We start from the raw sequence: 26,422 nt of genomic DNA on the forward strand, positions 1-26,422 counted from the left end.
TCACAATTCATGCTGCCTGCCATAAATATCATATTCTTAACTGCTCATTCCCGAATGTTGCTTTGACCAACTTCTCCAATACATTAACCACTCCTGAGATGCTGATTGGTCTGTACTGTGCTACCTCTTCTTGGAGCCTCCTTTATGTGATATAACAATTTTGACCTCACTCTCCACTCCCTTGAGACCTTATCAGAGCTAAGACTTAAGCCTGTCTAGAGGTACTATACATTCTTGTCATATGTGGACGAATATCCCATACACACATACCTGCCACTGAATTACAAACTTTTATTTAATACTATGTTGGACTTCCTTTATCCCATAAAGTACTTTAACTAGCTTAGATTTGATGGAAGAGGATTTTGCTCCTGGATCTGTTTTTATAACATGTCCCATACGTTCTCAATGGAGTTCAGATCCAGGCTTTGTGGTGGCCAGGGAAGATGGTGGAAGTCACTGTCAAGCTTGCTGAACCACTGCTGAACAATTCTTGTTCAATGGACAGTAGCATTGTGGTCCATGAAACAACCGTCACTTGCTGGATTAAAAGTGAACACTGCTGGATGGACTTGAGCAGCAACAATGTTCAGATATTTCTTGGAGGACACTTGACCTTCCAGCAATATCAGAGGACCCGTTCCATACCAACAGAACATGCCTCACACTACATACAGAACCTTGAGTTGTGTTTACAAGGTTTAATGCAATCTTAGGGGAGATTGAAGCAATGCCGCAGCATAAAAATCTGCAGAGGGAAGAATATTAGTAGCATGGGAGATGGTCTGATATTTAAAGGAAGCTGTATCAGATTGTATATCTTGGATCAAGTATAACATCAATGGATTAGTTGCATCTTTAAGCAGGAGCTGCAAAACAAAAAAAATAATTTGTTGTGAGGGTATATAAAGAGAAAGGTGATGAGAAAGCTCATGATCAGTAATTACAAGAAGAATCACCAGCATTGTAAGGTATGCAAAATAGATTATGAGAGGGACTTAGCCAAACAGGATAAAAAATCTCAAAGAGTTCTTTCACTGTGCAGAGTGTAAAAGGAAAAAAGACTGAGGAAGTATAATGAATACTTATGGTAGGGATTTTGAGAATCTATTCACTTGGTTATACTATAAATTAAAGATGCCAAGAAATTATATTCTTGGTTTAATCCATTATAATCTCTTAACAACACAGATTAGAATGGCAAAAAGAAACTACTACAGAAACAAATTAACAACAGCTCAGAATGACATAAAGGAAACCTGGCACCTAATTAATGAAATGCTGGACAATACACACAGAACCACTGCCTCAGAAACAATGAAACACAGCTTTGCTTGCGACCCCAAATCCCTCATACAATTGGCAAACAACTTTAATCAGCACTTCGTGAACTCTGTCCAAAAGCTACAAGAAACAACCTTGCCTCACACAAAGAAACATTCTCCACTAGGTCCACGAGCAACCCAGTCGATGTGGTTCCCCACTAACAAAAGAAGAACTATCACTGGCAATTCAACAAATCAACCCTAACAAAGGACCGGGGATAGACGGAATCAGACAAAAAGACATCAAGAAACACTCAACCAACCTACTTCCAGTTATACAAAAACTGTTAAATAAAATCTTCGAAACGGGACACATACCCGAAACACTAAAGACTGCATTAATCACATCCATCACCCATGCATAAACATGGAAAAAGAAACATTATAAGTAATTACAGACCCATCAACACATTGTCTGTAATCAAACAAATCATAGAGCGCATCATGCATTGCAAACTCTCCACATACGTTGAAAAATTTCAAATCATACCCACAACAGAATATGGTTTTCAAAAAAATAAAGGAACAGCAACCTGGAATATCCTGGAAGATTTCACAGACCTAATAAATGCTGCGTTGGATAAAAACAGAATAGCATTGGTTGTTTTCATTGACCTTGTTAACGAAACTAACACATATCGGAATCGGAGGTCGCCTACTCCAGTGGTTTAAAGCATACATGTAAAACAGGAAGCACATCACACGTATAGGATCAGCGTACAGCAAAAAGGTACCAGTAACCTGTGGAGTACCGCAAAGAGCTGTCCTGTCTCCCATTCTATTTAACATATACACACACGACATAAGCCATCTTCCCCTAAAAAGTAAAATCTTCCAGTACACAGACGACATGACCATAGTATCCATTCATAACAACACAAATATCGCTTACAGAAATATGCAACACAACTTCAATCAAATCACTAACTGGCTAACCGAAAACAGCATATATATAAACCCTGGAAAAACAAAGCTAATGATATTCAAAAACCCTCAAACAATAACCATAGAAACTAAATATCTCACTATGTGACATCCATCCTCCTATACACAAAGTGCCGATCCTAAAACACAACCATCACACAGGTGAAAACAACACGCTATCTTGGACTTCACTTTGATGCTGATCAAAGCTGGAATAGCCATATAAACTACATACACAACAAACTCAGGATAACAGCAAGCAAACTATATCGATTAAAAGATATTGTCCCGACACACACACAAAAATACTAAACTATAAAGCATTATGCGAAAACATTTTAAGATATGCAATCACATCATACGCATTCTGCGCAGACTAGAAACTTAACAGGTTACAATGGTTGCAAAATAAAATGGTAAAACTGATATTCTGGGAACAACCCACACTTATGAGGGCAGCATGGACAGACACAAAACATTTAAGGTGAAACACTTATTTCACTACACAGTCATGTTAAAACACTACTTCAGTCCAACCTACAGAATAACCAGAACAACATATCAGATAACAAGACCACAGTCAACAAACTACATAACATATAAGTACAATAATCACTAAGAAAAGATACCTGACACTTCTACGTACCTGACATGATAAACAAACTGCCGTTCGATGACAGAAACCTAAGGACCTACAAGGAGCTGAAACAGGTGCTATACAAATATTATAGCGAGAATGAAAGTTAGAACAATTCCTCTCTCTCTCTCTCTCTCTCTCACACACACACATACACACACATAAAACCTATAACAAACCCTCCCTAAAAAAAATTACCATTACAAGGATGCAAACATACCATACCCAAATCCAACCCCACTTGCAAAAAAAGTTAAACCGTGCACAAGCAGAAGTAGTCTTCTAAGCACCTAAAATCAACACCTGGCTTGCGATGGGTATAGAAACAAAACCACTGCCATCTATTATCTTCCTCAGATAAGCTCTTCAAAGCTTCGAGGAAGAAATCAGAAATGCCACCCAAAGAAACAAGTAAATATTATAATCAATTTAATAAAAAGTGAATCATTGTAAATTTAAATGGATCACTGTAAATATGTATGTGAAAAAAGATGTAAAACACATTATTAATATCATTACCTATGCAATTTAAATAAGATATTTTCCAAGCATTCGGTACAGAAAAAAAAATTATATAGATAGATAGATAATCATGTAATCTATCCTGTGTAACTGAACTATAACTGATTGTAAACTATAACAAAAATCGTTATAACTACTAATAACGCACAAATTGTTGTGCTATATGACTTGCGCAGTGTACAAAGTAAGAGATAAATTGAAATCTGAACTGAACCACATGTGAAAAATTGTAGTATTATCTCTTAAGTTGTATATAATTATATTAATTTTTTTTTTTGGCTAGATGGGTGAAACAAAAATGCTTTTCATATTCCCCGTTATCTGTAAAGAAAATTATGGATAGGGTAATATAGGGTTATAAGCTCTGATCATGGCTCCGACTGGTTGGAGCTATAATTCTGAAAAGCTGTTTTCAAAAGGTGAGATATCCTGAGTGTTTAATCAGTGGAAAAATAATCCACATTGCTTGTCTAAAAACTTCATTAGAAATTGTGCCTAAATAGCTGAAATATTTTACTTATTTTATAGGTTCTCTACTGAGAATGCAGTTGATATTTCCCATCTTCTTGCCTCTTTTCAGACTGATTTTTCTACTATTTTTATTGCTGATTTTCTACTCTGTTCTATTTATTTAAAGATTCCTGATGCCTAGTATTGTATTTACTTAAGAATATAACAATCTGCATAAACAAAGAATATCTCCAACTTCAATGTCCATATAGATGATGGTGAGTAATGATGGGGATAGTGTGAAACCTTGCTCATACCTCCTAATTTGACTTTGAATCATCTCCCTGTACACATATATTTAAATACATTATATATAGACATATACTATTATATGTAAAGTCCTGTTTAATTCATATAACTGTAGCATTTTGAACAAATATTCTGATGGCACCTTGTTTTATGACTTTTAAGGATCCACAAAACTTAAAAATATGAAATCATAGGCTTTGTCTTATGATTTTTCATCTATTTATATTAAATTGGAAATCTGATCCTGACAACCCTCAACTCTAGCTTGTTTTTCTATAAGTTTCTCTTCCACAATTTTTCTTGGTCTGTTTTCATTATGCTTGCATCACAAATCTTATCAGAAACACTCAGTAGGGAAATTATATTCTATAATTCTCACATTCCATTTATTTCCAGTTTTATAGGTGGTATTAAGAGAGCTCCACTGCAGTATCTGAAATTCAACTTTCTGACCAGATCTCTTGAATTATGCCAGACATAATTCTGCCATTGTGAAACTTTCATACTTCCATTTTTGAGCCTTTCTGGTTGGATATCATTACTCCAGCTACTTTTCTTCATTCCCGTATTTTGTTTATTTTCATAGCAGTCCTGATACTTTATGAATTCCAAATTGCATTCATCTTCAACATTTTCAATATTTCAACATAAGGTAATCAACTGGATAGTAACCAGCCACATGAAATGATACATAGGTAACTAGAAGGTAAGATATTACGAAAGCCGAGATGAAAGCTCTAATTGTTAGCATGGAAAAAGGATTTAGCTAGAAATAAGATTAATGCTTAGTCACTTGTCTAGGAAGATTTAATAAAAACAATATCTGAAGGAGTTCCAAAGGTGAGGAAGTTAAATAGGATAGCTAGATGAATGATGAGATTATGCAAGCTGTTTTTAAGAAGGTATTATAGATGCACTATAAGTTAGGAGACAAGTAGAATAGAAAAGCGGCCAGTAAGGAAAGCAAACATCTAGTATGGGCAGTAATTATCCTGTTAATCTAAGAAAAATCTCAGGGAGTTCTTTCAATATGTGGCTAGCAAAAAAAGCATAATTATAGAAAAATAATATTAGTTGGAGCCTCTGCAGCTCAGTTGGTAGAACAAGCAATTTGGTTATAAAGACCTGGGTTTGAATCCCATCAATAATGTGAGGAATCTTTATCAAGTCTTTTCAATCAAATGTGATTAAGCCAGTCTCATACAGAGGTAGAGAGTTTGTCCCTCACAACAGGTAAATTGGCCATGTGAGCACACAGATCTACAGCCAAAATAATACTTGCCCTTATAGGATAGAGCAGAGGAGTGATGTGGCAGCTGTATTAATTTGTCACCTAAGAGACAGATGGGTTGGAAAAGAAGAATATTAGTTGATGAAAATGATAGACAACCTCTTTGGGCGATATATTTGAAGTATCCAACAATCAATTTATCAAGATATTACATCCTCAGAAGTATAATACTCTGGAAAGTCTGAAAAAGAAGTGAATAGCTGAAGACAGGACAAATAGTGAATAAACATAATGTTAGGAGGGATTTAGATGGATATGCATTGTTCTCACATTGTGGATCATAATGATAATGGATCATTATGGTAATGGATCATAATGATAATGAAGACACTGATATGTAAAATAAAGAAGTTCTAGTTCTACAATACAAAATCTAAATGATCCTATAAAATGTATACTTGGTAAACACTTATTTAACCTAGTTTTTGAGATAATGAAGATATGTTGAAAACTTGCAGAGAAGTATAATCTACAATAGAAATAGATCTCTCTACCTTAGATGCATGTTTTGACCATTATAAATCTGCAGTCATGTAAATCGACAAAGAGTTTATATAAATGCAACAGATATTTTTTAAGGTGTCTGCCTAAAGGGAGACAATGTTTGTAGAACAAAAATCCATCCATCACTGAAAGTTGTATAATTGGGGAGAGAAGGGTATTTGAGCTGGAGGGTGAGATTTTTAGCCTGGAAAGTGGAAGGATGAGTGCAAGGCATGTTTTCTCAAACACTGTATTTGATAACAAGGACCTCCCATGATGACTTCCTTTACATGGAGATCTGATAATTATTGAAATAAAAATATTATTATTAAATATCGAGCACATTGGATATTATGGCTAGCATGATTGTACGAGTAGTTAGCATATCTGCTGTCCAACCCAGAGGCTGCAGGTTCGAATCCTGCCAGAGCATGGATGTTTATGACTGTCCTACTATATCTTTGTGGAAAGAGCATCTGTGACCTTACTACTTCATCTAGCAGAAGGCTTCACTCCCAAAACTCAATCAGGTATGGGAGTGATCATATGACATCACGTGTGAATAACTAACTAACTTAGGTATTATGTACCAAGAAAGGTGTATATATATATATATTTATCTCAATAAGCTCAGTAAATTATTTATGTGACAGTGACTTATATAAACACAAGAAAAAAGAATAAATAAAAAGTATTTTGAAACTTACTTGTTGAGCATGGTCTTGGATCAGGATAAGTTGGACAGGCACATATATAACCTTGAGGACGGAAAAGACATAGGTGGCTACAGCCTCCATTCTGAACAGAACAGGGTGTAGATCCTTGAAGAAGATGGAGAACACTATAATGAAATGGCAATACACGTACAGAAAGAATAGTAATAACTATATAAGATAAAGTTCAGAATTTATAGTTATTCATAAACTGCAGTTTCCTTGATTAACATAGAGCATTTGAAAAATATTATTTAATATTATGCTTTCTTCCTCGATTTTAAGAAAATAAAAATAAAATAAAATATTAAGATGTTAAATTTTTTTACATTAGAAAATAACTAGAATTAATTTTACTGATTTTAATATGAAACAATTTCATTCTAAAATAGAGCCTATGTAGCTCAGTGGATGTGGCATTTGCATACCACCGCGCTTGGCCGCACGAAGGAATGCTTGGTTTCGAGTCTAGTCGGTGACTAGAGGAAATTTTTCTAAGCCTTTTTTCGACCGGTTCCCGAGTTAGTCGATCTCTGGCACGGGCAAGCAGGTTTTTCCTCCTGGAAACTCGGGTTTTTCGTCCTGTAAACTCAAGAAAATCGACCGTAGAACCCACATTATTTCAGACATTAAAAAAAATATATTGTGTTAGGGTTAGGGACCATGAGATGGCGGCACATTTGAGCCATCTCTCTTCACTGCGTACCGCTTAATTAGTGATAGCCTTGGGCCATCTGTCTCTGATTGGGTAGCAGTGGAGATTGAACTGCCCACTCAGTCTCCAAAAGTTAGATAGGGCTAAATGGCCTCGCCTACTCCCGTATACGGGAATAAAAAGGCGTTAGCTGATTTTTTTTTTTTTTTTTTTTTTTTTTTTCATTCTAAAATATTATCCTCAGACCTCCACTCCATGGGGTCAAAGACTCATTGTGGGAGATCAATCTGTCATACAGATTCTCTGCAGACACCCATGCAATGCAATACTCTCAATGCAAAAAAACCTGCTTCTTACTCCTTTGTTCACACCCTCCTTATCCAGCTTTGAGAGATGATCTCTTGTTCTTCCTCAACTCCTACCATTCTACGAATAACCTTTTCAACATTACTCTGATAAGAAGGAACTTATATGTCTCTATCATATCAACCCTCCTCCTTCTCCTATTCAGTAGCATCTCTAAATTGCATCTCTCAACTTTCTTTTTTCATACTCAAAATTCCAGAGACCAGAAACTACCTTAATTAATTGCCTCTGAACATTTTCCAATATCTCTTTTGGTAACCAGGTAAGTCAATATGTGGCATAAAAAAGGCCTTTTGATAACCTTTTGGTAATCAGGTAATCAAATTTGTGGACATAAGTCAATATGTGGCCTAAAAAAAGGCCTTATACAATGGAACCAGAATCTCCTTATTTCTAAAAGTCAGGTGTCTTCTTTCTTCATTGCCTTCTGCATCATTGCCAGAATTCATTGTATTATCCTCACAATTTGTGTCCTCTAAATTTTATATCCCTATCCACCATCACATCCAGATCTCTTATTTCCTCCACCATCCCCAGTATATCCCACACCAACTGTATACTATACATCCCATCTTTGTTATTCAAATTATTTTAAAACCTTACACTTTGCAACAATGCGCTGGTAACTCCACTCCGATGCCCATTGACTGAGTCATTCAAGTCCTCTTGTAAAGCCACTACATCTGCTCTACTCCTCATAGCTCTTCCCAAGTTTGCAACATCTACAAACAACTGAATATCTGCATTTTAATCTCACCCAGTATCATTATCATACAGGTTAAACAGTAATGGCCCTAAAACAGAAGACCTTTGAGCCACACCAGTGATGATGTATGTCTTTTGGGATATTGCTCCCTCATACATAACTTGGTGATACCTATCAGATATCCAATCTCTAATTCCAATGCACTAATCTAATTACCATTCATTCTAGTTCAACTATCAACTTATTATTATTATTATTACTACCCCAAGACCTCATGAAGTCAAAGACTCATCTGGGAGGTCCTTTTATCACCACACTCTCAGGCAAGGCATTCCAATCATTTAAATTCTACACGAAAAAAAACTGCCTCTCACTCCCCTACTCACACCCTCTTTATACAGTTCCCAGGGATGACCTCTGGAGAACCAGAGGTCATCCCTGGGAACCTTATACTATCATGTGGCACGCTATCATGTGGCACTCTATCAAAAGGTTGTGTAAAGTCTGAGTATACTATTGTGTGTCCATCACCCTTGTCCAGTGCACCTGTCACTTTATCAAAATAAGTAAGTAGATTACTAAAATATGACCCTCCTTTAGTCAATTCATGCTATCCATCAAAGAGAATATCACCGTGTCAACCTAATTCTGGATCCTGGTTCTCACTAACCTCTCCAACACTTTAATCACAACATCTGTATGTCAGTTGTTGAAGCTTTAGTGTTATTATTACCCTTATGAAGAGGCACAATCTTGTCTTCCTTCCACTCCTTTGGAACTTGGCCCAGTGTAAGACTCATATTAAATAAGTATACTAAGGCAAATGTCAACTCCCGAAGACATGCAGTGATATAACATCAGGTCTTCTATCCTTATTAACATCAAGTTAACTCATTTCTCCATATACCACTTGTTCACTCATAGTCAGTTGCTCCTTCTCTTCCACTGCTCTCAAACTCTACATGATTTCACATTTAGAAGGATGAAATACTTTTATGAACTGTTCAATTAATATTGCAACTATATCCCTCACAGCAGTTATCCTTTTTATCATTTTCTTCAATGAATGCCATCCTTCCATATCATTATTATTTATTTATTTTGCTTGCTACATATTGAAAGAACTTCCTGGAGGTTTTTTTTTTTTTTTTTTTTTTTAACTTAATTTTTGCCAGTTCTTGAGAATATTTTAAATCAACATTATTTCACTGGCAAATAAACTAATTTGAAACATATAAAGTTTCAAAATTGACCAGGGATATTGTGATAACAAACATAACCTTCAGAATTGGAGTTGTCTTAGTAGGTGGTACATTATTTAAAATTCACTAACTGTTACCAGGAGCCTGCATATTAACTTTTATTATTGCTTTGGTGAAGATTTTGCTGAACTAACAGCTGTTTCTCAAGTTAGGTCTCTATAGACACTAGGTAGAAATCATACACATTCTTTTCGGCCTACCAATGAAAAACAAATTTATAATTTCAAAATTATTTTTATTTTTCAACATAATCTCCCTTAAGACTAATACATTTATTACAGCGATGCTCCAGCACCATTATCCCGTACCTGTAGTGGTTCTTAGTAAGATCTGCAAAATACCCCTCTACAGCTGCAATCACCTCTTGATTTGAAGAAAAACTCTGACCAGCAAGGAAGAGTTTTAGTTTTAGGAAGAGATAGAAGTCAGAGGGAGCCAAATCTGGGGAACAGGGTGGATGTTCCAACAATTCATAGTGCAGATCCCTTAATTTTTCCATTGCTGAAACACCTTTGTGGGCAGGTGCATTGTCCTGATGAAAGATGATTTTTTTTCTTCTAGTCTGGTTAAAAGTTCAGAATAATATTCCCTGGTTATTGTTTTACCCTTTTCAAGATAATTAATAAACAAAATGCCTTTAGCATCCCAAAACACTGATGCCATGACATTCCTTCTGAAGGAACAGACTTTGTCTGTTCCTTCTGATGGAACAGACTTTGTCTTCTTTGGCGCTGAACAACCAGCTTCTGTCCAACCTGAACAACCAGCTTTGTCTTTTGGCGCTGAACAACCAGCTGTTTTGACTGCTGTTTGGATTCTAGTCTGTAATGGTGAATCAATGTCTCATCCATAATAATAAATTGATGCACAAAATCAGTTTTATTCTTGTTAAAATGCTCCAAGCACTGTTCAGAGATTTTCATGCGAGTGCGTTTTTGATCTGCTGTGAGCAAGTGCGGCACCCATCTTGCGCAAAGCTTTTTCATTTGCCATTCTTCATGCAAAATATATCCTACACATTCTGTTGAAATGCCTATAGTTTCAGCAATTTCATGCACTTTGACTGGCCAGTCATCCAATACCATATCATGCACTTGATCAATGATTTCTGGTGGTGTTACACTTTTTGGGCGTGGATCATCTTCAAGGTTGGTACGGCCATGTTTAAACTCGGCAGCCCATTTCATAATTGTCAAAAATGAAGCGTGCCCATAAACTTTTATGAACTTCGAATGAATTTCTTTTGGCATCAAACCTTCTTTTACAAAGAATTTTATAACCACATGATTCTCAGTTTTATCCATTTCAAGTGATACAGACAACATTTTTACTTCCGACAGCTGTATAAAACGAACTACTTGATAGAATGACTTGAAATTTCACATAGATGCTTATTGACAGATGTACCAACTTAGAAAAAAAAATCTTGCTGATAGTATTGCCATCTATGGTCGAAGCTGAGAACTTTTCAGACCACCCTTGTACTATTCTGTTATCCAATCTAATCCATTTCAGTTTAATTAACTGCTAGTTGTGTGCACATTCTCTCAAAGACTTGAAAAATCTATGCATATACCACTGCATATGCATCTCTCTCTTGTCCACTACATTCATCACCATGTTATAATACACAAGTAAGATAGTAAAACAACACTTTCCTTCAACAAACCAATGCTTATAATCATGAAGAATACTATTGTAATCAATCCATTTCTCTATCCGAGTTCTCACTAATCTAATCTTTCCAATACCTTAACACAACTCCAGATATACAGCTGGACTATAATTTGTAGCCACAACCTTATCACCATCTTTATGTAATGGAACAATTTTACCTTCTGTCAACTTTCTTGGGACTTGTGCTGGTTTAAGACTCTTAGTAAAATAGCATGCCAATGCTACTACCAAAATCCAAGTATACCACTTCATACGCATCTCTGTTGTTCTCCATTTCCAGCAATTGTAAGGGAAAGATATCAGCAGTGCATGGGAAGCTTTGAAAAGATGCTAAAATAATGAATAGCTGAAGGTGTGCCTAGAGTTTGAAGAACAAATACAATGGTAGTGAAATGTATGTGCAGTCTTACTAAGTAAGAGATCCATAAGAAAAAGATGATGCAGAAGGAATATCGTGAGAATAAGAGAGAGGAGATAAAATGCAAGTTAGAAATGTTACAAGCAACATGGAAAGCTAAGTGGGAGCATGAAAAGAAATTAGATGCACAGAGACTTGGGAATTCATTGAAGACCTTCAATGAAGAACATTACTGAAGACATTGAAGGACTATGCCACCAAATCCTATTGCCTTATTGACATAAAGGTTATTTAATTCCTCATATACCTCTTGCTCACTCACAGTTAAGCCATCCTCTTCTACTTCCACTACACTTAAGTTTCTCATGATTTCACCCCGATGAAGATGAAACACCCTTTAAAAATTGTTCGCTGAATACCTCACCTCTGTTTCTTCAGCATTCCTATTCCACCATCATCATTCATTAACATCATCTTACCATAATCATTCTTCCTTCTACTTGCCACATATCATAAAATCCTCCCTAGGATATTTCTTGGTCTGATTTGCCAATTTTTGCTCATACTGAACTTTTGTTGTCCTTACCAATTGAGTCACCTTCCTGGCCTGTTATTTATATATTCCTCAAGCAAATGATTATTTCCATCATTCATCTTGTGCTGCCTCTACAGTATCCTCTTCTTTCAGATTTTGTGCTTACTCTTTTCATTCATCCATTTGACATTTCCTTATTCAGCTTTTGTCCTTCAGAATACATTTGTACATCGATGTTGTTACAAATGTTTCGGTCAGTTCCATGAAGAATTTATGGGAAGCCAGCCATGTGAAGACTTCCTCACAGAAGCATCACATGGCTGGACACTCCCAAGGTGATCACTTCACAGTCACTCTCAAAGTACTAGCTACGTTGTCTCCATATGCTAATACTTTATTTTCCTTCATAGTGGAGAAACTGTTATCCCTCACATAGGATAGCATATAAATTGTCAACTTCCTTCCAATAAAAAAAGTTTCAGAACCAGTGAAAACAGCAAGTGACTAAGAGGGCTACCTGGTTTGACTCATTTTTCAATTTTGACTGGGTCTGATAGGAAACTATTAACTAGGATACAGGTAGTTATATTATCATATGCTCCTTAATAGCAGATAGCAGGCAGATTGAAGCATTTATTGAGTTGTGACAAACTGTACCTAACTGGACAGAAGGGATTAAATGATCTTAGAAATTTTATTTAAATGTATTGTCAAAGACTATTTTCATTGTCTTTGACAATACATTAACTTTTTATTTTGACAATTGTTTAACTTGTATGTTAATGAGATTGGCATCACTGGAGAAAAGCAGCTTTTGTTGATGATGCAAAATTGGGAAGAACTATGAGAATTATAGATTTTGTGGCCTTCCAGGAGGATATCAATAGACTATGTTAGTGGAGATGCAGTTTAATGTTGCCAAGTGTTGCAAATGCCTTCAAATTTGGTAGGCAAGATTGGGATGCAGAGCATACAATTAATGGGAAAATTTTGAAGGAGGTGGAAGAGGAGAGATTTGAGAGTGATGATGGACAGAAGGACAATAAAGAGCCGTGTGAATAGAAGAAGATGAAGAGGGGATAGGATTAAGATATATAAGTTGGTGAGGGATTATTACAAGATTTTTTCATAGAGTAGAAGAAAAAAGAGTAGAACAAGAGGCTATCTATCCCTGGAAGCTGTGTAAGGAGAGTGTGAGCAGGGGTGTAAGAAGGTTCTTTACATGGAGAGTGATTTTTGAGTGGAATGCATTGCTGGAAAAAGTGGTAGATGTGGAAGCTGTGAACAAGATTAAGACACGGTTCGATGATCTTTCTGCATTAGAGAGTATGGATCATCCACAATGATTCCTTTGATTCCATGGAGCTTAGATGTTACTACAGCTAATAATAAGTCATCAATTAGTCACAAGAGTGTTATTAGCATTTTTGCTATTTTTAAATCTTTGTACATCTTTAACAATTCTTTCTTCATATTTTCTTTCATTCATTCATTGCCCACAACTGTGAGATATCCCAGGCTTTCAAAATTCTTTGTAAAAGAAGGTTAACACCCAAAAGAAATTCATTCGAAGTTCATAAAAGTTTATGGGCACTCTTCTCCTTCATTTTCAACAATTAAGAAATGGGCTGCTGAGTTTAAACGTGGCCATACCAGCCTTGAAGATGATCCATGCGAAGGATGTCCAAAAAGTGTAACAATACCAGAAATCATTGATCAAGTGCATGATATGGTATTGGATGACTGGCAAGTCAAAGTGCGTGAAATTGCTGAGACTATAGGCATTTCAAATGAAAGTGCAGGACATATTTTGCATGAAGAATTACGAATGAAGAAGCTTTGCGCAAGATGAGTGCCATGCTTGCTCACAGCCATTCAAAAATGCACTCGCATGAAAATCTCTGAACAGTGCTTGGAGCATTTTAACAAGAATAAAACTGATTTTGTGCATCGATGTATTACTATGGATGAGACTTGGATTCACCATTACACACCAGAATCCAAACAGCAGTCAAAATAGTGGATTGTTCAGCGCCAAAGAAGAAAAAGTCTGTTCCATCAGAAGGAAAGGTCATGGCATCAGTGTTTTGGGATGTTAAAGGCATTTTGTTTATTAATTATCTTGAAAAGGGTAAAACAATAACCAGGGAGTATTATTCTGAACTTTTAACCAGACTAGATGAAAAAATTCGTGAGAAAAGACCTGGTTTGCAGAAGAAAAAAATCATCTTTAATCAGGACAATGCACCTGTCCACAAAGGTGTTTTGGCAATGAGAAAATTAAGGGACTTGCACTATGAATTGTTGGAACATCCACCCTGTTCCCCAGATTTGGCTTCCTCTGACTTCTATCTCTTCCCAAAACTAAAACTCTTCCTCACTGGTCAGAGTTTTTCTTCAAATCAAGAGGTGATTGCATCTGTAGAGGGATATTTTGTAGATCTTACTGAGAACCACTACAGAGATTAGATAATGGTGCTGTAGCATTGCTGGAATAAACATATTAGTCTTAAGAGAGATTATGTTGAAAAATAAAAATAATTTTGAAATTATATTATAAATTCGTTTTTTTATTGTTAGGCCGAGAACTTTTTTAGACCACCCTCGTATGTGGAATTACATGGTCGTAAGTATCACAAGCTTAGGAGATTGCTTGGATCGGTGCCATGGCATGTAAAGCTGCAAGGGCTGGATATTGATAGTGCATGGGAAGTGGTAAAGGAGTGCTTGTGGAAGGTAATGGTAGACTGTATACCTAGAGTCAGGAGAGTAAATCAAGTGGGAGTTAAATGGATGAATATCATCATCAAGCTAGAGCTGGAAAATAAAAAGAAACATTGGTGAAGGAATTTAAGGAGAAAGGTGATCTGCAGGCACATGAACAGTACAAGGTACAGGCCAGAAGGGTAACTAGTGTGGCAAGAAAGGCAAAAGCATAGTATGAAAGGAAGTAATTGTAAAAATAAAATTTAGCAATGCAGGGTAAAGAGAATTCCAAACAATTCTTTCAATATGCTGCAAGTAAAAGAAGGAATGTATATGGCAGAATGATTTTAAGGAATGCCGATGGTAAGGGGGTGACTGAATCAGTTGAAATAGTGGAATTACTAAGTGAAAACATTGCAAGATTATATCATCCAGATGGCGATATTGCAGAAATGAGAGAGCAAAAGGTTTATACAGGAACTGAGATAAATGAAATGCAGGTGCACAGCCACTGCCACCTCAACTGCCAAACTACACATTACACAGCTTTTTTCGCCACAAGGTCAGCACTTGTGCATTCATCAGAACCATCATACCATGCCAGCATATCCTTGAATCTCCACTGTTTGATCTGATTTGGCTCAAAATTTCTCTACCAAACCAACCTGACCTTTTCATATGCTCTTTCTATCTCTTTCCTAACTCTGGCAACCACTCTGACCTCTTCAACTATCTCTCTCTCTCTAAAGCTCGACTTTCTGTAGTCAAAATACCCCAATAGTGAGGTCATCCCTCTTGGGGACTTCAATGGCCACAACTCATACTGATTACCCTTCTCCAGTTTCTCTGACCAAGAAGACAGAGATGGTGAGGTATTTGCTATCAGCAATGACCTATCTCAGATCATCAATCTTCCAACCAGAATACCTGACAATCCCCTCCAATTTGCCAACATACTTGACACCTTCCTCTTCAAGCTCCTCTTCCAGGTAGACTGTGGTTGTTGGTTCTCATCTTGGTAACTTGGACCACAACCTCATACAAGTCTTGTTTGCCACACCAGATGACAGTCTTGTGTCCTTTGGCACTACAAGGGTGCCAACTAGGAGAATCTCTGTGACTTCTATTCCTCTCTTCCATGACTACTGCTTCAATTCATCTGATGCAAACACCTGCTCAGACTGAATAACAGAAATCATCTTCACAGAAATGGCTTTCATCCCTTATTCCACTCCAAATTCTCAGTCACCATCAAAGCTTTGGTTCTCAAAAAAGTGTGCCAATGCTGAATAAGAAAAACTCTGGTTACCACAAATGGCTCAAGACAAAAACTCCAGCTGCCCATTCTATCCACAACAGTTGTAAAAAAATCATCACCAAGTCCAAGGCTGACTTGGAAAGGAACAAATGCTGCAAGCTCACTTCCTGTCCAAAGGCTAGTCACTCCTTTTGGTCCCATGCAAAGGCCATTGCGTGCAACTTCTGCCCAGCCAGGTTTCCACCACTCTGACATCCGGATTGGTACTGTACCTAAAGACAAGGCCAACTTACTAGCATCACTCTTCTCTTTCAATTCCTTCATTGATGACCTGGACAAAGTTCCCTCCACTCCACCAAGAATGGCTCCTTTCATGTGTCCCATTGTTTTGTCAAAAAAGAAATCTGAAGAATCTTCAATAATCTGAACACAAACAAGGCACCTGGCCCTGATAATATCCTACATATTGTGTTAAAAAATTGTATCCCAGAACCAACACCTATCTGTATTGCCTCTTCAATCTATCCCACTCAAATGGTACCTACTTACAACATGGAATCAGGGCCACATCCAGCGCATCCCAAAGAAAGGTGATAATATTCAACCAACAAACTACCGTTCAATTGCTCTCACTTATCTTCTCTGTAAAATTATGGAGAAGGTCATCAACAACCAACTCTTGAACCTCCTGGAGTTGTACCAACTAATCAGTGACCATCAGTATGGATTCTGCCACTCTTGATCTACAGCTGATCTTGTTTTCACAACCCAACTCAGGACTCAAGCTGTGGAGAAATTTGGAGAAACTCACGTGGTTGCCCTTGACATTTCAAAGGCATTTGAATTTGGCACAGGAGCCTACTTAACAAACTGCTATCCTATAGTCTGCCTTCCTCACTCTGCAACTGGATCACCAACTTTCTCACTGGTTGCTCACTACATGTCATGGTGGATGGCTTACTTTCCTCAGATTTCCCCACTAATGTAGAAGTACCTCAGGGGTCTGTTCTTTCACCCACTCTCTTCCTCTTGCATATAAATGACATGCTGATGACAGTCCACTCCATTCCTTCTTTTCATTCAGCAAACCTTGTAGTGCTCAAATATTAGAATTATCAAGATCTATCATGACCAGTGACCTGAACTCAGATATCCAAGCTATATCCCAGTGGGGAAAGGACAACCTTGTAAACTTCAATGCCACCAAAACTCAGTCCTGTCTGATCTCTTGCAAGAAAGAGCTTTCATCCCCCCCCCCTAATCATCAGTAATACTGAGATATCCAAACATGATCAGATTGCTCTGCTCTGACTGACTGCACCTCGGATCTTTCCTGGCACAATCACATTTCAACTGTAGCTTCTGTAGCTGCCAACAAACTTGGTGTACTTTTTTTGCACAAGGCACTATTTCACATCTTCATAGCTGCTAACTCTATACAAAGCCCAATATGCCCAGCCATGAAATATTGCTACCATATTTGGGGTGGTGCACTAAAATACTCTCTAAGATTGCTCAATTCTATCCAGAAAAGGGCAATCCAGCTAATTAATGATCCCTCTATCTCTCTCTCACAGACATTTAGTTTCTGCTTTGTGGCTCTTCTACAGATATAATTAACCCTTAAACAATGCAGGAGTTAAGGGCACTTACTCCCCCCCCCCAGATTGTTCAAAATTTCACATATAACTTTTGACTCCCAAAAGCTTAATTACTAAGTCCACTGGAAGCCTTACCAATAACACAAATAGTAGATTAACACATTTTGTATGGTATGTATGTATTAATAATATATTCTTACAATAAAGTAAGCTAGAGAAAAGAAAATGTTATTAACAAAATAAGGAAGTGAAAATACATTTACAGTACAGTACTGTACTGTACTGTATTTATCGATACTCTAAGTTTACTTCGTCTGTTTACAAGATGAATCATATGTTTGTCAGTACCTACATTAATATTGTTTTATATTATACAAAACACTGCATATGTTATATGTATTACTAGCAGTAGACATCAGAAACGAAAAGTTAATGTGAAAACGAAATTATTCATATTTATTTATAGGTATAACGATTCATGCATTGATAACGAAGAAGAAGCAATATGATTGCTTTATGGTAGCCTATGGCAATTGATACAATTGCTTCGCGGTAGCCTAGCTTATACACTAATGAACGTATCACTATAAAATTTTTATTTTATGATAATTAATTAATAACAGTTAATATTATGCAGTTATGATTTAATACTGCATCTAAGTTTTGTTTACATTTCTCTCAACTGCAAATGGCACCATGTACGGTCTGTAAGTGTTTGCTTGCATATATTTTATGGTGGTAAATGATAAAATAGACTAGTATCTACATATATTTCATGCATTCATGACATACCTAACTTTTTCTTAATTTTTTTCAATATCTATAAGCTACACAGTTCATCTGTGAGTTTTTACAAATTGTCGCAAATCTCCAAAAAAATTTTTCAATATTCAAACCTGCATTCTTGAAGGGTCAGCTATACTTTCATGGTCAGTGACCTGCTGAATTGGCCACTATTATTCCTCAATTCTCTTCCAAAACCATTAAAAATAAGAGTCACTACTCACCAAAACCCTTTTACAGTTCATCATGAAACTCACCGAACCAACTTCTCTGCCTCCTCCTTCATCTCATCTGCTTCTGTCCTTTGGAACAATCTCCACCACTCTGCCTTCCCCAAAGATTACAACCCTCAGATGATAAAGCAAAATGTGAAGCGATTCCTCCTTCATTCTATTCCTCTTGCTCACACATGGCACTAATCTGTTACAGATTTTGTGGCCTTTCATGTGTGGATCAGGTATAAAAAAAATAGCAAAGGAAGACAAAATCAGATTATTAGAAGAATCTAGGTAAGCAGGCCAAAGGAAATCCGAAAGAGTTCTTTCATTAGGTAGCAAGTAAGAGGAAGAATGACCATGGAAGATTAACCTTAATGAGTGATGATGATGATGATGGTCATGAGGTGACAGAAGCAGATAAAATAGTTGAGTTACTGAGTGACCACTTTGCAAGGATATATAATCCAAGTGAGGTTACTGCTGTAACATGTGACACACACACACACACACACACACACACACACTAATGTGGGAACAGAGGTAGATGAATTGGAGGTTCTTAGGATATTGCCGAATCACAATGTAAATACAACTGTGGGATTAGGTTTGATATCAGCTTGGATTTTTGTGAGAATGTGCAAAGGAGCTGACAATGCCTCTGACTAGGGGGCTATTTAATTTAAGTCTCAGCTCTGTTAGAGTTCCAAGGGATAGAAAGAGGGCAAAATAATTCCCTTGCATAAGGGGGATTTAAGGCAGCAGTAGCAAATTAGAGACTTCTTCACACCAATCTCAGGCATGGTGGTAAAAGTACAGGAAAAATTGATCAAAAAGAGAATTAAAGAATGGGTAGATAAAAATATGATACTATATGAAGGGCAACATGGCTTTGTGAAGGGTCAATCATGCCTTAGTAATTTACTAACTTTTTATAATAGAGTAACAGCTGTGTGTTGAATAAAGGAAATGGCAAAGTGATGATTCTACTAGATTTTGCAAAGGCATTTGACAGAATACCATATGTAACACTGTTACTCAAATTAGAACAAATGGGATGGATATGACACTGGTTAAATGGATAAGAGAGGCTGCTGGACAGATATCAAAAAGTGGTATTTGGAAGGGCAGAATTGAGGTGAAAAGAGGTGACTAGTGGTGTGCCATAAGGTTCAGTGCTGGGACCATAGCTGTTCAATTTGTACATAAATGATATAGAAAATAACCTGAAAGGAAATATTCAGTGTGATAAATAAACCATTTATCACATTGAAGGCACTGTACTCTAGGAAATAGATGAAATTAGAGATTTAATGGTGGTGGTGGTTGACAGAGAGTTAAAGTTTAGAGGACATATAGCTAAGGTTGTTAGGGTAGCACATAAGATTACTTGGCTAGTGAAGAACACATTAACAAATAGAGATAAGGAAGTTGTAATTAAAATAATAAGCGCTTGATTCTATTGGTTAAAATGGAAAGTCACAAAGTTGGGCTTAATTTAAACATTAGCAATGCAAAAGTGATTCCTCTAGCAATTTAAAGGAATTTATAATAAAGGGAGATAAAATAGAAATCATTGAAAGTTATGATTTATTTGGTTCCAGAATTCAAAATGATGCTAAACGTGAAGATGAAATTAAGGGATAGTCATGGGAAAAAAAGTGATGTTAAACCAGTGGTGTAGCTAGAGCTTTTGCTGCTCCTCTCACTACACACCAAAAATACTACAAAAAGTCAAAACGACATATAGGAAAATAAATTAAAACACTATGTTTATTTTTGAAGTAAAACTTTAATAATATTCTAAAATGTTATTTTTCTTGCTTTTCTGTTAACAAAATGGTCAATGACATTGGCAAAGTCTATTTCATAGTAATGTAGGTAATTCTTAATCAGTTTTATTTAGAAAAACTCCTCTCACAGCTAGCAACACTTACAGCAATTGTGAGGAAAATTCGCAGTAGTAGTACAATATTTGGAAATGCGTTCTCGAGACGGTATCTTAGAATTAACTGCAAAAGTTCAAAAAGGTTCAAAGTGCCGCCTGGGGCAGACGGCCCCTCTAGCTATGCCTCTGTGTTAAACCTGACAATATGAAAGACAGTAGCATGAGTAAGGTCATGAAAGTTAGAATTGTCAAAGCAATGGTATTTCCAGTAGTGATGTATGGATGTGAAAACTGGATTATCAAGAAGAACGATAGAAAGCGAATTGATTTATTTGAATTATGGATGTGGAGGAGACTATTAAGAATCCCATGGACTGCAAGAATGACCAATAAGATGGTTTTAGAGAATATAAAAACAGAATGCTCCTCGGAGGCAATGATGACTAAACAGAAATTGATATATTTAGGTCATATTATGCAAGCTGATAAATCATTGAAAAAGGCAGTTATGTTGGGGAAGATTGAAGGAATGAGAAGAAGAAGAAGAAGAAGAAGAAGAAGAAGAAGAAGACCACAAAAGAGTTGGATGGACAACAGAAAAGATCTCACCAACTTAAACTCACAGTTACTTAAAGAAAGGACAAGAGGCTGATTGGGATGGAAATCCTTTGTTCACAGGATTACCAGGAGTCAACAACGACTGGATGGCACATAACAACAACAAACTGCTGATGCGAAATTAGATAGAATAATAACTATTACTCTATCTAAGACATCCCACAAGTTCTCCACATCACCTTGATTAACTATAGTTAATCAAGGTGATGTGGAGAACTTGCAGGATGATTTAAACTGATTGTCAGTATGGGCAAAAGATAATGGGTGTCAGTTTAATGTCAAAAAATGTAAACTTATGCATTTTGGGATAAACAGATTACAAGCTGTGTATCACATTGATGGAACTGTATACTCCAGGAAATACATAAAGCTGGAGATTTAGGGCTGGTAGTAGAAAAAGAGTAAAGTTTAGAGCACATATTGCTAAGGTAGCCAATAAGATTACTTGGCTATTGAAGAACAATTAGCAAGTAGGGATAAGGAAGTTGTCATTCCACTTTATAAGGCCTTGATATGTCCACATCTGGATTACTGTGCTCATGTCTGGTCCCCTGGGTTTCTTGGGGATGTGGAAGCGGTGGAGAGGATTCAGAGGCAAATGACCAAGATGGTGAGTGGACTGTGCCCTATGAGGATAGACTGAAGGTGTGTGGATTGGAGAAGTTGGTTGACAGGAGAAAAAGAGGAGATATGATAGAAACATTTAAGTTCCTTAAAGGATTTTATAAGATACATGCAGGGGGGAAATGCTTTCACCACTAGGCTAGAGGGACCAGAACAAGGAGTCATTCTCTGGAAGTTGAATGGAGGTATGGTTAGTAGGGATGTGAGGACTACATTTTTTGCTTGGAGAGTTGTGAATTGCCAGAGTCAGTTATGAGCGATGAGTCTGTTAATTGGTTCAAGAAGAGTATGATAGATTGTGTTGATTGAGTGAGTCTCCCATGATGAGTCTTCTGACCCCACAGATGTGCCCATAGAATAATAATAATAATAATGTCCAGCATCTACACTGAAGCAGATTTTGGGGACCTTGGCACAAAATGAGACCATCAAACTCAGTGGGCAGTAAAAAAAGTCACTTTGTTACACAAATGTAAATGTATTTAAATCAAAGAGACTGTTTTTGGGGCCTTCCACAGTCTAACATAATCTCAAATATAAGTGGTTATGTAAAAATAATCATAATTTATAATTATAAATCTTTTTACAATTTTATGTTAGCATATTATTAGTTTTGTTTTTGTAACACATATGATCTGCACTTGTGATGTGCCCGTTATTGATATGTATGAATGAAATGTAAAGCATTTGAGATTTGATGAACTTAATAGTTTCTGATAGTTTGTAATAATTTCAGTCTTCTTTATTCTACTTCATATTTATTAAGTGTCGAGATTTTGTGTTTTGCAAAGACATTCTCTTTGTCACTAATGATGACAATGTATCAGCTATTACTATGCAACTTCTTGCTTGCTATTTACATGAAGTCTGCATGCTCACCGAGGAGATTGATAGCTGACAGAGAGAGCATTCAGCACCATGGTAATGATGAAAACAAAGAGAAAGAGAGAGAGAGAGAGAGAGAATGGCAAGCAGTGAATTTTGTTTTAGGAAGTTTTTAAGAAAACATGACAGTCAGGAGAATATTAATATAAGATAAGGCCGCTAGAGTCGTTGAAGAATGTGGTGGTGGATTTGAGCTGTGCTAAAAAAAAAACAGTGTTTTTAATTAATGTATAGTGTGACTTCTGTTGAGAATTGTACTACATTTTTTCAGTACTACAATTTTCCTTCAGTGGTGCTTTTTTTTGAGTTTTAGTTGTTGTTTATATTGTGATATTTTTGGGTTACCGAGGGGGTGGGGTCAGAGTTGGATGCATCTGTGGTGGAAGAGAAGAAGAAGATAAGTTTTTGTTATTTAGTATAGTTAAATATAGTTTATTCTTATAGTATTGCATAAGTAAATTAGCTTACAGTAGAGCATTTAGCTGTAGTAGTTTCTCGGCACTTTTTGAATGATGGTGGCAGCCACAACTCTGATTACAAATGCCGTGTCACCATGTCCTTCCCCATTTAAGGACTATATTTTGCATAACATACTACAGGATTTTGTAGCATGCGGTACTTGTGGTATGTATGCATCCTGGCAGTTGGATATGTGGAGGTGAGAGAAGGGGGGAGTACATATATCCACAAAATGTAAGTAATGGGAAGAACTTAGTGAGTTAGAGATTACCATCGTTGCATCAGGGGCAGTTAAATCTCAACCTAGAGAGATGAGTAGTGTGAATAGAGGGTGAGAATAGTGCATGAAATATGAATGAAAAACTAAGAGTGGGGAGTGTGGAAAGTTTGAATGATTGCAAAGTTTTTGGAGATGGTCTTAATTGGGAGGATGAATGGCAAGCAAGAGTGGCTAACTTGCAGAGAGGGATAGATGAGCTGAAAGAGGAGGTGCAATGTGTGCAAAGAGAGAGAGAGAGAGAGTTATGGGAATGATAGAAGAAGAAATAGAAACAGTAGAAGAGAGGTAATGAGAGAGAGAGAGAGAGAGAGAGAGAGAGTTATGAAAATGATAGAAGAAGAGAGAATAGAAACAGTAGAAGACAGGGGAATGAGAAGCAGTGGCGCACCCAGAGGGGGGGGGGGGCAAGGGGCCCGGGCACCCCCGAAAGAAAAGGAAAAAACACTAGAAAAATTTCCAAAAATCTTTTCCTAATTAAAATTCATTTTTTTTATTTATGTTGTGTGCTACTTATGAATTAGCGATCACTGCAGATGCTCAGTTATAGGTCGTATGCGATGTGTAGTGTGTATTCGCAAAACGTCTACTCAACTCGCCCCCCTCAAAGGTTAAATCCTGAGCGCTTGGCCCCCTCCTAGATTAAATCCTGAGTGCCACTGATGAGAAGAATGTGAGGGAGTGCTAAAACTAGGGATAGAGTGATGCAGGATGGCAGGTAAGTAGGGGAACACAGAGAGAAAGTGTTATAAGAGAGTGAGGGATGCAGGTGAGCAATCAAGGAACAGAGTGGTAAGAGGTGTGATGTATGGAGACTCGATGATCTGTGGTGTGCAAGACAGGATGCCAGAGGAGTGTTTGCCTGGAGGAATGACAGAAATTATGGCTATGGCAATTAAACAGATTGAAAGGGTGGATGAGATGATTGGATGGTAGGCACAAATGACTAGAAAGGCAGTGTAAATCAGGTGGTGAGAGATCTGAGCTTCATGCTTGAGGTTGTACAAAATAAAACACAGAGAGGAAAGATAGTGTGTGTGTTGCCCAGGTATGATAATGACGAACTGAGCAGAAGCGCAGTAATAATGAATAGCATAATAGCCAGAATGTGTCAGAAGAGAGGATTGGAATATGTGGATGCTTGGAGGGCATTTGAGGACAGAAAGGAACTGTATGCGAGAGACAACTTGTTTGAATGAGGAAGGACATAGGCATCTGGAATAATTGCTGTTTTCTGAACGAGTCAGTGTGTCAATGCAGAGAAACTACAATTGCCAGGGTGTATGGTAGCAGGGGTGGCCTCTTGTGGGAATTGGTGCATGGGGACGACATCAGGAAACGCTAAGTCCAGTGGAGTCTGGAGGAGATAATGATAGGTATAGAAACAGTGACATTTCTATGCTTTATACTAATACCAGGAATATCTGGAATAAAGGAGATGAATTGGTGGTGCTTATAGCATCAGCCTGGTCAAAGATTATTGGGATCTCTGAGACGTGGTTGACGGAAGATGATATAATAACACGAATAGAAGTAGCAGGGTGCACCATTTTTTGGCAGGATTGGAAGGGAAAACACAGTGGTGGAATACTGATTATGATAAGTGATGACTTATGTCCTCTAAGAGTGGAGGCTTTGGAAGGCAGTGACACTAATGGTTTTGAAAGCATATGGTGCGAGGTAGAGGTGGGCAAGACAAGATATTTAGTGGGGTGTTGCTACAAGCCAAGGAGCGCAGAGGGTGGGGAGCAGGAGATATTTAGGCAGTTGAGCTTGGCAAGTGCAAGAAAAATGATTGTTATGGGAGATTTTAACTACAGCAGTATATGTTGGGAAGAGGAAAATGCATGTAGTAATAAGGGAATGGAATTTCTAGAATTCTTGAGGGACATGTCTACAGGACTTTTTTTTTTTTTTTCACTAGAGGTCATGCCAGTAGAATAACTTGTGATCAATTCATTGTTTCTCTAGCTTACTGTATGTAATGTAACTTAGCTTGTCCTGTATATTTGCATATGCTCCAGATGATGACCTTAATATGAAGAATGAAACGTTGGGATATTAAAAGAGTTATTTATAACATAGTTGTAAAGTCCATAATTTCTAAAATGAATGCTGATCACCATGTAACACTAAAATAAAGAATTATATTATGATAATTCATGGAGATTCGACCCACAAGCAATGCAATCGATACGGTAAGCTGAAGATTAATGTTTCTAGTTTGATCAATCGACTGGCTTTTTTAAAATGGTGTAGGGACAGCAACATCATTCCAAATTGCATCAAACTAAAGAGAAAATTCACCTCAACAAAGGCGCAATGAATATACCACCGCATGGAGAAAGTGCTACTAAGAGAACAGATCCAAGCTACCAGAAAGAACGTAGTCATTACTCAAAACCAGCTACAAAATGAAAAATCAGAACTTTCAAGCTACTTAAACACAGATATCTGGATGATCCTGGAAAAGATTATGGACAACATGGGAAACCATATCCTTCAAAAGAAGAAAGAAAACCTAATTTCCAAATTTCAGTGAACGATAACAACCAACCAGAATCAAGAAACAACAGGAGCCACCAATTGCCTACAGGTAACAGTAGCATAGTTAACCTATCCAACCACGCTTTAAACAAAGACGAACTCTCAGTACTAAATAAAGGTCTAAATTTTGCAAGCCAAGAATTTATTTGTAACATAGAAAAAGGCTTAAGATTCATCCCAAATAACATAGCAGACAAAATACGTTTAGAAACCGCCAACATTTTAAATCATAACAATAATAAGCAACTTAACAAAACATGAATTAACAGTGGTGAAATCACTAAAATGAAATCCGAACACTGTAATAACTAGAGCCGATAAAGGAAGTGCCACTGTTATTTTAAACAG

General features: G+C 37.0%; 1 protein-coding gene across 1 annotated transcript in view; it reads right to left on the reverse strand.

Annotated features, from left to right (window-relative positions):
* Positions 1-26,422, reverse strand: part of LOC150092820 (low-density lipoprotein receptor-related protein 4-like) — a 1,164,745-nt gene that overhangs the window by 70,940 nt on the left and 1,067,383 nt on the right. The window contains exon 32 of the mRNA XM_090414290.1: positions 6,649-6,762. Within this exon, the coding sequence (XP_090270416.1) occupies positions 6,649-6,762 (114 nt within the window). The remainder of the gene's footprint in view (positions 1-6,648; positions 6,763-26,422) is intronic.

Source organism: Typopeltis vanoorti, chromosome 25 (genome assembly GCF_054136105.1).
Source record: "Typopeltis vanoorti isolate ZY-2024b chromosome 25, IOZ_Tvanoo_1.0, whole genome shotgun sequence".
Classification (NCBI taxonomy): Eukaryota; Metazoa; Arthropoda; class Arachnida; order Uropygi; family Thelyphonidae; genus Typopeltis; species Typopeltis vanoorti.